At 35.0% G+C, this 12,954-nt stretch overlaps 1 protein-coding gene across 1 annotated transcript in view; it reads right to left on the minus strand.

Moving 5' to 3' along the window:
• The window catches only part of IFT80 (intraflagellar transport 80), a 107,570-nt gene that overhangs the window by 67,597 nt on the left and 27,019 nt on the right, over positions 1–12,954 (minus strand). The window contains exon 6 of the mRNA XM_028504881.2: positions 3,133–3,242. Coding sequence (XP_028360682.1) covers positions 3,133–3,242 — 110 coding nt within the window. The remainder of the gene's footprint in view (positions 1–3,132; positions 3,243–12,954) is intronic.

The following is a 12,954-nucleotide window of genomic DNA, read 5'->3' on the forward strand; positions in this document are numbered from 1 at the left end:
CCTGCCCCACAACCCCACCTCTCACCCTCAACCCTGTGCCCCTCCTTCTTTAGTACTCTCTTCATTCCCTTCTGCATATTCCCCTAAGCTTCGTTCTCTTTACCCTTGTGTCTCTACAGTAGTCACTGAACAACTGTGAGAATCTTCTGCTGCACTTAGCATAAAACAAAAGGATGTATTCCACAGACATTTATATATTCTACACACATATATATAGATGTATATACACGTGACCCAGAAATTGGCAATCCAGAAAGTATGCACAGATATTTTCTTGTCCTTAAATAATCTTGTCCTTGGATAATTCACATATCCATTTAGTCATTACTACACATGCAATTAAAAACTATCTTTCACCATGTTTAGGCAGAACAATATAACTGAAAAATAATTAATTTTCCTTGAAGCCTCTAAGGTACATATTAGTGTCTGAGCCATTTAACTTCATATTAAATTGTGATCAATTTTAAGGGCTCTCTCTATACACCATTCCCAATCTATTATTCTTAATGTGTTCAGAATAAAATATTAAATTAGGCCCAAATAAGAACAATTCATAGCTTGTTTTATTCAAGATATATAAAAACATGCTCTCTCAACATGTGTTACCATGTTTTGGTAACACATGTTAAAAAGCAATAATTCTCACAAGTTCCAGCTAAATTAACCCAATGTCCTAAAATAAACTGCAAAGACAAAAATAACAATATATAGACAGACATATATATATAGCTAGATCTACACATAGAGTCTTGAGAGTTTCATTTTAAAGCTATGAAAATTAATTTTGCATATTCAAAAGTTAGAAACAAAATATGATTTAAAGTTCCCTTACACAGTTGATCCATGAGTTTGAACTGAACGGGTCCACTTACATGAGGATTTTTTTCAATAAATACTATAAATGTATTTTCTCTTCCTATGATTTTAATATTTCCTCTACCTTATTTTAATATAGTATGTAGTACATATAACATACAAAATATGTGTTAATTGACCGTTTATGATATTGGTAAGGCTTCTGGTCAACAGTAGGCTATTAGCAGTTAAGTTCTGTAGAATAGAAGGTTATAACTGAATTTTCCACTGTGCAAAGGCCAGTGCTCCTAATCCCTGGGTTGTTCAAGGATCAACTCTACTATGCTTTAGGATATAAATTTATATACTACATATATGTACTATTATATATATTACTATTATATACAACATACAGTTTTCACTTATTTCTCAATGTTGGTCATTTTATGAAATTCTTTTGAACAAGCTCCTTAACACCAGAGAACATTCTGTTTCACTTTGAATATCTCACAGGTAGCACACTGCCTGGTATACAGTGGGTATGCACTACATTTTCACTAACTGAATAAATAAAAAATGTCTCCTCACTATAAAACCACATTCTGGGTCTCTGTAAGTCCAGAGAGCTCTTATAGGAAATGAGATATATACTTTTGAACTGTATTCTACAATCGAGAATTAAGCGTTCTGTTTTTTGGACAATCCAAATTTGAGTATATATTTATGCTCAGGGAGCACTGTCACAGCTTTAGTTTTTTAAAAGGAATAGAAAATTTGCACTGTTACTAACCATACTTTAACTCTTCCTCTCTACTCTAGCTGAACTTTGGCACTAGATACTTTTCCTTCCCTCCATTACTTCCCAGCTCAAAGGCTCTACCAAACCACTATATTATAATTTTATTTACCAGTGGTGACATAAGCATCTTCCAATCACATAATTTTAAACTAAAAGATTCATCTTGCCTGTTTTTTGCTATATAATTTCACAGCAGATTTTCTGAGTGCAAGTGGTAGGGAAGAACTTTGGCTAAAGGCAGTCAGAACTAGTTCTCTTTTGCAGCTTTTTCCTTTTGCCCAAATTCTTCTCCTTATTTATCTAAGAGGAAGAACTTATATATCTTTTATTTCTTGTTTGCCCCACAGTTCTTAGCAGACTGTTCTGCATGTAGGAAAAATGTAAATGTATGCTGACCACATGATATATAGCATAATCTATAAATAAGTTACTAATATGAAATCTCAAAGTCATTTTGATCTCCCTACTCCCCCAAATCTGTATCTACTCAACTGTTAAATCTGATGCTTTTTCTTAAAACACCTTTATAACCTACTGTAGCAGATCAATCTCCAGCACCAAAACCCTTCACCAGGACCTAGTCATTCTACATCTTTTTCTGACCTCCTTGCTCTAATGTATTAGGGGCTGACTACAAGGTAGAGATAAGTTAATAATAACTCCAATAACAATCCCTCTACACTGAATGCTTACTGTATGCACTCAATACACTTACTGTATGTACTGTCCTAAGCACTCTGTAATTTAACTCATTTAATCCTCACAATAATCTTATCAAGTATCACAACTAAGACAAGAGAGCTGAGGCTCAAAAACATAATTTGCACTTGAACCCAGGCGACTAACTACAAAGCCTACATTCTTATTCACCCCACTACACTGTATTATTATCAACAAATAAAGAAAATGATTCTTCCTTTTACCACTGGAATCAAACATCAAAATTCTGGACATAGGCTTAAAGGTTTTCCATTAATCTGTCCTATGCTGACCTGTTTTAACTGCCACCATTGTTTTGCTTCTATGTAATTGGTAAAATTACCTGATTTATTCTAAATTGTTCTACACTGATTACGCCTCCATTCCCAAAATACTGAAAGAATGCCAGAGTCTCAGAGAAACCCCACGTGTACTGAATAGATGAGGAGAAGCAGGAAGATGACAGTCATGATGATAAAAAATAGTCTAAACAAACTTTTAAAGTTTCATGATTTTTGTCTTGTTTTGTCTCAAATCTATACATTTGAGACTGGTTCTGCTAAATTGCCAATTGTGCCAAATCATATGACAATTTGGTAACTCAAAACACATTTATGATTTACTGGTAAATTGTGAGTTGGAATAAGGAGGAAGTGAACCTTGTTGGCAACATAGCCAAATATTCCCAATTCTATAAAAAAGGCTGATAAAACCACACACTGAAAATCCTCAGACTGTAAAAAGACCACCCAGAAGAAAGGGACTACTAAGAAAATGACCTCTCACTTAACAGTCTGGCAAATCCTGGTAACAATTTACAAATGCCTGAGAAGTACCTGTAAAACTTTAGCATTGGGTTGAAGAGGTTTAATGATCAGCTGCTTGCCTGCTGTATAAAGAACCTTTTCTGAATCAGGGCCCCACGCCACTGAATACACTGGTGTTCCTGTAAAAAAGAAAAAGAAAAAAAACCTGATCAACTTTACCATGTCTTTTAAAAAGAGAGATTGTTAAGAGGATCAAAAACGTAATTTGGGGTGTCATTTCATTTCCTCCTAATTCAAAAGCCCTTTTAAATGTGAGTAGAGCCTTATATTGAAATACAGACTGGGTTAACACTGACCATTGAAAATCTGCTTTGACAACTGCCAAACTATAGTTTTAACTAATTTTGGTTTTCTCAGAAAAGATGCAGTTTTTAGGAATTTAAAATATTTTGCTACTGAAATATATAAAATAAATATACTACATTATTTTAATACATAAAGAGGTACCATTTCCCATCATCAATAGCCATCAGTTTAAACTGACTCAATGCATAAATTGACTTAAATTTTCACACAAAAATACATGTGGTATACTCACCTTATAAATAAGTCCCATTCCTGATGCTGCTACAGGAAACGGAACTTCCCCTCATCCACTGCTTAAGAAGTAGCCTAATGCATAGAAACCACCAAAGCCCCAAATGACCTATGTCTCCCACCTATGAAATCACAAATGGCATATTAAATATCAGATCGGGAAAAGTCTTGCTATCAATCAAGTGTGGCTTTAGCCTAAAAGCTGGGCTAAGGGCTCAAACATCCTATAACCAGGACAAAGTTGACTCCACTTCCAGGAGAAAGATGCAAGTTCGAATTACCTATCATACCATAAACTATCAATACATTAAATTTCATACTGCTTTCAATGTCCTAGAGTAGGAATTTAGGGGTAGTATTTTCTAACTCAATTACTTTCTAAATTACCTAATATCTTCTGGAAGGCTATACTTTTTGTGAGCCTAGGTTTTTTTAAAAAATGAATACCTTATCTATTGAAAGCATTAAAAATCGATATCCGCTGTCTGATTTAGTTAGCTGTTCATGAGGAAAGTGAATCAGGTTATAAAATTAATCTATGAAATATGAAATATATATCAGGTAAAAGCTTGTGTTCACTCTTTTTTTTTGTGCCATTTATTTCTTTTCCAACCAAAACACAACTGTAAGCAAGTCTCAATGGTATACAAGACTTAGAAAGTCTAATTTAGATCTAGTCCAAAAAAATCCTGAAGCATGCCTTCCACAGTTTAGGAGAAACGTACTGGGTCTAAATATCCTATCCAGTCAATGACACCTAGGGCTGTTCTGTCATCAGAGGAACCTACCGATGGCCCATGATGTGGCCAATCTCAGAAGGCACTTCTCCTTTTTCTGTACTTAATAAGTACATTTTCTTGGAGTAGCCAGGAGCTGACCAGGGCTTAAAAAATAAATCTCTAAATGAACAGAATGAAGTGCTAATAAACTCCCCAGGAAATGTAAATAAAAATTTCACATATCTCCAATGTGGTTCTCAGATGAGGACTGGAAGGGAACAGGGGAGGAAAAGTTATTTGATAAAGAGGTAGTATTATAGGGGCCCTCTTTATTTTCACTATTATAGTTGTAATTATTGTGCAAAATATTAAATAGATTTTAATGATAGATTATCAAATCTTCATGAATACACTCAGTAAAATTACACTTTCCTGAGCACATACTAAATGATAACAAACATCTATACCCAAGGAAATAATTCAGTAACTACAGCTCCCATTTAGTTATACAGGATGTGACTCTAGCCCTTTAGTTGTGGTAAAAGGCACAGTTGGGGTATAGGATGAGGAGCTACGGATGCTTCAGTCCTCTTTAGCATTGAATCTGTGGCCCCATTAAGTCAGCTGTGTCACCATTTCCTTGTTGATAAAGCGTATAGATCTTCAGAATACTTATTTTTCCCTTTTGGGACATTAAGATTATTCATTTCCTGTTTATAAAACAATATTTTAGACAATAATAATGTTAAAGAAACAGATATAATAACTATGGCTTAAAACAAAATAAGCTTATGGAGAAAAAGTAACTCCTTTGTTATAACATGTGATTTTGAACCACATTCCTTCAATCAAAAAACAAATACTGAGCTATTTATGATAAATAACCTTAAGGAAGATCACTAGCTATGTCCCATGAATTTAGTCTTCCTAACCATCAATATTCAAAATGGATAAAACATCAAGAACAAAGAGAAGTCTCATCATAGTCACTCTTTATATTTGTAATAAAATATTAAGTGTGAAACTATTGTATGTATGAATGTTTTCTTTTCCAAAAGGAGATGTACTACACATTGCTGTATAACTTCCAATTTGCGTGGTTCCAACATGGATCATTACTGAAAGTAGATTAATTAGCTTTAGAAAAAACGTAATTATTTCTATTATGATGAAATCTATACCATTAACATCTGAAACAAATCTATAATATTTTAAATTCTTTAAGAAACATTATTAAAGCACTGAATTATTAGTGCTATACTTCACTCTGTAAAGTCAGCATGGAAATAAATTTAGCTATTAAGACTGAATAACTTTAAACCAAAATGTTTATAAAATTATGTAATAAAATTATGTAAAAAATTATGTTTTTATTTCATAATTAAGAAAAATAGATAAAAAACAAAAAAATTATAAGAAATTGTTTGCTTTTTATATTGGGAATTTTTATTTATGTTCCATTTCAGTTAAGACACTCAAAAAGATCTTGTTTTTCTGACTTTGTACAATATAACCATGTGACCTTTTTGACATTTTTTAAGAAACCACATGCACCTGGGGTTGTGTTAAATGTCAGACCCTTATCTCTTGGTAAAACAAATTATCTAAATTCTTTCAACCTGTTGAAGGCATTTTAAACCACAGAAGAGGAGACAAATATGTATTTCAATTGTTTTAAGGAAGTACCTGGTCAAACATACCATGTTTTTCACATTCATACTAAAAGGTATCCCCTAAAAATGTTGTTTTTGAATGTTTTTAAGAATGCTTTTGAAACAGACACTTCACTATTTTAATGAAGCATTAGTTATCTTTGCCTTGAATGCAATATAGGTTTACACTGAATGAATATAAGGAAAGTGCTTGGAGCAGAGTCTGGCACTATATGAGCACTACCTGTTAGTGACTACTACTAAAATTACTTTGCAATGCCATAAGCAACCATTTGTTTATTATGTTGTTTATGGTGGCTAGTAGGTTCTCAATTTTTTACTTGCTGTTACCAAATCATTAAAAATTTAAAAACCAAGAATTATTTCTCTTTATTCTATTTGTACAGGCAAGTACTAACAATTGGTAATCAAGTGCGATTTATAAAATTAAAAAAGGAACTTTTTGGACTTCCAGACAAAATGTTGGAGGCATAGGTAGATACACTTTGCCTCCCTGAACAACCAAAAGAAGGGCAACAACAAACTTAAAAACAAAAAATAACCAGAACTGCAGGAAAATCAAACTGTATGAAAGTCCGACAACCAAGGAATTAAAGAAGAAACATTCATCCAGACCAGTAGGAGGAGCAGAGATGGGCACAGGGGCAGAGAGGATGCATGACAAGGTAGCAACTGGAGGACCAGGCAGGCAAGGCTGTGGCTGGTGGTCCCACATTTGCATACGGATAAACTGGGGAGCAAGACAGACTGTGCAACCCAGGGTTCCAGAGCAGGAAAAGGAATCCTTAAAACCCCTGTCTGTAAAAACCTGTGGAGGTTGCAGCAGCAGGAGAAACTCCCAGTCTCACAGGAGAGTCCACTGGAGAGACCCACAAGGTCCTAGAATGTAAGCAAACCCATCCACCCAGAAATCAGCACCAGAAGGGGCCAATTTCTTGTGGGTATCGGGGAAAGTGACAGAAAGCTAGCCTAGAGCTGAGCAAGTGGCATTGTTACCTCTGCGACACCTACCCACATACAGTGCCACAAAGCAGCCACATGGGTTGCCCTGACTTGGCAAATACTTAAGGCTCTGCCCATTACTACATAACAGGCACAGAAAGACAAAGAAATAAGGCCCAAATAAAAGAAGAGATAAAAACTCCAAAAACAGAACTAACCTATGAAGAGAAAGGAAACCTATCAGATGCAGAGTTCAAAACACTGGTAATCAGGATGCTCAGAGAAATGGTTGAGTATGGTTACAAAATACAGGGAAAAGTGAAGGCTATGCAAAGTGAAACAGAGAAAAATATACAGGGAACCAATAGTGAAGGAAGGAAAACTGGGACTCAAATCAATGATTCTGAGCAAAAGGAAGACATAAACATTCAACTGGAACATAATGAAGAAACAAGAATTCAAAAAAATGAGGAGAGGCTTAGGAACCTCTAGGACATCTTTAAACGTTCCAACATCTGAATCATAGGGGTGCCAGAAGGAGAAGAGGAAGAGCAAGAAATGGAAAACTTGTTTCAAAAAACAATGAAGGAGAACTTCCCTAATCTGGCAAAAGAAACAGAGTTCCAGGAAATCCAGGAAGCTCAGAGAGTCCCAAGGAAGCACACACCAAGGCACATCCTAATTACATTAGCCAAGATTAAAGAGAAGGAGAGAATCTTAGAAGCAGCAAGAGAAAAGGAGACAGTTACCTAAAAAGGAGTTCCCACAAGACTGTCAGCTGATTTCTCAAAAGAAATCTTACAGGCAAGAAGGGGCTGGAAAGAAGTATTCCAAGTCATGAAAGGCAAGGACCTACATCCAAGATTACTCTATCCAGCAAAGCTATCATTTAGAATGGAAGGGCAGATGAGGTGCTTCTCAGATAAGGTCAAGTTAAAGGAGTTTATCATCACCAAGCTCTTATTATATGCAATGTTAGAGGGCCTTATCTAAGAAAAAGAAGATCAAAACTATGAACAGTAAAATGACAACAAATTCACTATCAACAACTGAACCTAAACAAACTAAGCAAACAACTAGAACAGTAGAAAAGGAACAGAATCACAGAAATGGAGATGACAAGGAGTGTTGTCAGTAGGGAGGAGGGGAGAATAAGAGAAAAGGTACAGGGAATAAGAAGCATAATAGGTTGGTACAAAACAGACGGGGAGGTTAAGAAAAATATGGAAAATGGAGAAGCCAAAGAACTTATACGTAGGACCCACGGACATGAACTGAGTGGGAGGAATGCTGGCTGGGGAAGGGGGGTAGAGGAGAATAAAGGGGAAAAAATGGGACAACTGTTAATAGCATTATCAATAAAATATACTTTTAAAAAAAGGAACTTTTTGGTTATGTAAGTCACTGGGTCAATACAGAGAAAAAGTTTAAATGGAGACTTTTGTTTCTTTAGTTTCCATCAGCCACCTCCCCCTTAGGTACCTCAGTTTCCCCCTTAGCTTCACCTTTTACCTTTCTGTAACTGACTCTCACATTAATATTTCAGCCTTTACCTCTGAGCTCTAACAATATTTCTACTTGCCCCAACAACATGTCAGAACTCAAACTCTACATATTCAAAGCTATCATCCCTGCACACATATCTCCTCATTTATTCTTCCCTCTGAATTCTTCCCTCTTATAGGGTACCCATTCCTCTCAGCCACGAAAAACGATTCTTTTTTTTTCCAACTACTATCACCACCACTGCCTTGGTGTTTAAACCTAAATCCACACTAACATGGAATATTTCAGTAACCTCCTTAGTAGCCACCCTTATTTAATCTCTAACTCTTCTAATTTATCCTGCATATTATCACTAAGGTAATATTCCTAAAAGACATCCTTATCTCTTACTCTCATGCTCAATTTTTTTCAAGATTTTAGAATAAAAGGCTTATGAAATAAACCCCACCCCCCCCCCCCCCCCATGAAGCATCTGAGACTGTCAGTGTCTTCGTCCCTTGGGCAGTCCCTCACACAGCCTACCCCTTGGCCCGAAGGGCATGCTCTCACTCCCACTCACCTGACTTCCATGTTTTATGCTGGTCACCTCTATGCCTCTAATCATCTAATGTCCTCCACAGAAACAATACATCTCCTTACCTAATTTCTTCATCCTTCAAAACCCACCCAAAAGATGCTGCAACTTTTCCCAGGAAGCTTTTCTGATACTTTCTCCCCCATAAGTATTGATCTTGGCCTTCCTCGTCTTCCCACAGCACCTTATAGCGATGAGCACATTCTGCCCTGTATTATAGTTCTTTGTACCTCCAGTTAACTCCTCTCACTAAATTCATTATGGACAGGTTCCATGTTTTGTCATTGCATTCTTCCATTTGAATATAGTGTGGAAAAGGTTTGTAATACTCTGTTCCAATTTTAATCTATAATTAAAATACTATATAATGTAACACATGATAGGGCCTAATTATAATTACCCCCGGCCTATACATTATTTTTCTCTAAAAAGGAAAAACAACTCCTCAAAGGTACCAGTAAGAATCCTTTTTTAAACTAAGTCAAATTTCCCCCCAAAACTTGGGGTTAATCCTTCTTCTACATCAGAGGAGAAGGTAATGACTGTGACTTTGTCTATTTGTATACCTGGTTCCAATCATCAAGAAATTAATTTAGGCGGGTGGAAATGGGAGGGAGGTGGGGAGCACTGTGGGGGCTGGCTGGGATGGGAGTAAAAGACAGAAAACTACTTGAACAACAATTAAAATAAAAAAATTAACTTAGGAATTAATTTGCGTTCATCAAGAAATGAGTATAATTAACATAAACATGGAGTAAAAATCACAAGAATGCTTTCAACACTGTTTACTAAATTCCAAGTTTTATAATAATTCAGGCTTATTTTATTTTATTTTTATGCCAAAATTTAGTTTTTTTCCCTCAAAGGAGGCAGATGTCCCCCACCTCCACCTCACATGACCTTAGTTGAGCCTTCAGCATCCAGCTTGCAGTAATTCAGATTTACAAAAACCCTCAAACCTTGTAGTTTCTAATAAATCAAATAAACCTTATAAATAAGGAATTCTCCCTTTGAGGTTAATGTCACTATAACTTAACTTCTCTAACAATTTTTCTCGAAGATACAACAGGGAAAGTCTGTGCCTTGTTAGAGAAGTGTGGTTTGCACCAATGACTAAAACTTAAAAATTAGTTGCATGGTTCTCTAGTCAATTTGTAATCCTTCACCTAGGAAAAGATAATCAGGCTGCCCCACTGAAATACCAGGAGGTTAACTAAAATAAGAAAATCTAATTTAATTTTGCGCATTAATTTTATAATTAACATAAGTCTTGAGGTTGAAAAGAATAAATGGAATTCAAATAGGATAAAAATGATTGGTCCTTTCACAGCCATTTGATGTTAAGGAATTTATAGCTATTTAGAATGTTGACGGAAAGTATCATTATATGATATGAATATATAATAAAATTACCTATATTATATGATATAATCTGCATTTTGGCTTTTAAGAGAATCCTATTTACCCATGTAGTTTGGAGGAAGAAAAAAAAAAAACCACTCATCCCTCTCCAAAATAAACACCATAGAGAAACACTAACTCAAACTGAATCACAGACCTAAGTGCAAGCACTAAAACTATAGAACTCTTAGAAGAAAACATAGGTGTAAATCTTTATGGCTTTGTGTTAGGCAATAGTTTCTTAGATATGACACCAAAAGCAGAAGCAATTAAAGAAAAAATAGATAAACTGAACTTCATCACAACTTCTCTATTTTAAAAGATATCAAGACAGTTTTAAAAAAATCATGGAATGGATAAAATATACACCAAATAAGTCTATTACCCAGAATATACAAAGAATTCTTGCAACTCAGCAATAAAAAGTGTGCAAAAGTTTCAATAGACATTTCTCCAGAGAAGATAAATGAATAGCCAATAAGCACAGAAAAATATCCTCAATATCATCAGCCATCAGGGAAATGCAAATCAAAACTATAGTGAGATACCACTTTACACTCAATAGGATGATTATAATAAAAAACACAACCAATAACAAATGTTGATAATGTGGAGAAATGGAAATCTTCATATATTTTTAGCAGGAATATAAAATGGTACATTTACTTTGAAAAACAACTTCAAGATTTGTATTTACTGATATAGAACTATATAGAACTATCTCGAAGATAGTTCATGACTCAAGTAAAAATAAGCAAAGAGCACATTGTAGTAGACAGCATGCAACCACTTGTTTGTAAAAGGAAAAAAAGGAATATATAAAAGCAGATTTGTTATGCAAGAAAAAGTTATACTAGTTGCTTCTGGGAATGTTTGTTGGGTGGCTGGACAACAGGAGTAATATGAGAGATCAAAACAACATTTAAAAAGCAACTTTATCCCCTCTTATATGTTTTAAATTCTGAAGCATGTGACTGTATTATCTATTAAAAATTAATACTTAAAAATAAAATAAAAAGATTTAAGTGCTCCCTGCAAGGTACACACTACCAATCAAAATTAATGATCATTAATTAAAGGCAGGGGTTTCAAACTGAAATACTTTCAGATTTATGGTGTATTCTCCCATGTAACATAATGAGTGAAGTGAGTGTAAGAAAAATGAGAAGTTTAAAATCCAATTAAAAATCGAGCAGCCACTGCTGAACTCCAGCTTACTGTACTCATTCCAAAAAGCAGGCCCAATGTTGTCAGATCTTCCAATTTTTCAAGACACTAGAAATCCAAATTTGTATGTGAAATGTCCTGGTTTGTAATATTGGGTCTGTACCATGCTAGTGTATCAGATTCAGCCCAAAAGCCACCTGGTTTGTGACCTCTAATTTATAAAGTCTTTAATTTATGAATATATATTGTATTTCCAACAGCCTTGCCAATCTGGGGCCTCTAAATGCATTTTCTCAGGAAGAGTAAAACAAGTACCAGCTTCGTTTCCAGACCCATTACACAGGTAAACTGTAGTACTGTCACCTACTCTCTATGATTAACAATGTTTATGTTAAACAACTGATTCTAAGTTTCAACTTTAGACTTTGGAAGGCCCCAAAACAGAGGATCCAAGGGTAGTAAAAGAAGATGTCTGGGAAGAATTTACTGAAACAGAAGGAGCCTTAGGGGTGCACTGATGAAGGATCTTAGGCAGGAATTCAGATATAGTGGGAAGTGATATAAGCTTTCAGAATTTCTCTGAAAATCTGTGTCTTCTGTAGACAACAAATTTAGCAAAAGAAAAAAGAAAGGAAAAAAGGATATGTTGCAGCAGCAGCAACTATAAAGAACTGCAGCCCCAGCTCCAAGAAGGCGATGGTCTCTGAAGGAATTCTGTCAGCTGCTCATATGTCAGACATCGTAAAGTGAGAATGCCAAATAATTAGCCCTAACAGAAGTATGAAGCCAAAAGTAAATCGCCAGGCCCGCTAGAAGACTAAAGTAAAGTTTATTTTCTAAAGGTGCATTTTATTACTCAAGTAACAATAAATTGACTTTTTTTTTAACTAAAATTCACCCATGAATGTGTCTATAAACTCTAAATTTTCTACTCATGGATAAATATTCTATTTGGAGATTATCTGGAGGGAAGATTTAACTTTAGGAGTAAGTCCTAACTAGTACTCTGGTTCCTCTGCTAACGTTTGGTTAATGGGTAACTAAAAGAAACAACTATTTTAACGTTATCCTGAGAATAAACAACTTAAAAGCGAAATCTATAAATTTTTATTAGTCAGTTGTTGAAAATGCTTCACGGTATGATTTTATCATATAATCTGAAGAGCAGTCTGCAAGCAGCTTTTTGGCAACCTGTCTCTGAAGATCAGTTGATACATTCTCAGGTCAACATTAATCTGCTTTATTGTTCCTTGGTAAATGTAATTAGGAAAATAAATCTGCTATACAGGAAAAAAATCTTACACAACCTAAA

Source organism: Phyllostomus discolor, chromosome 2 (assembly GCF_004126475.2).
Source record: "Phyllostomus discolor isolate MPI-MPIP mPhyDis1 chromosome 2, mPhyDis1.pri.v3, whole genome shotgun sequence".
NCBI lineage: Eukaryota > Metazoa > Chordata > Mammalia > Chiroptera > Phyllostomidae > Phyllostomus > Phyllostomus discolor.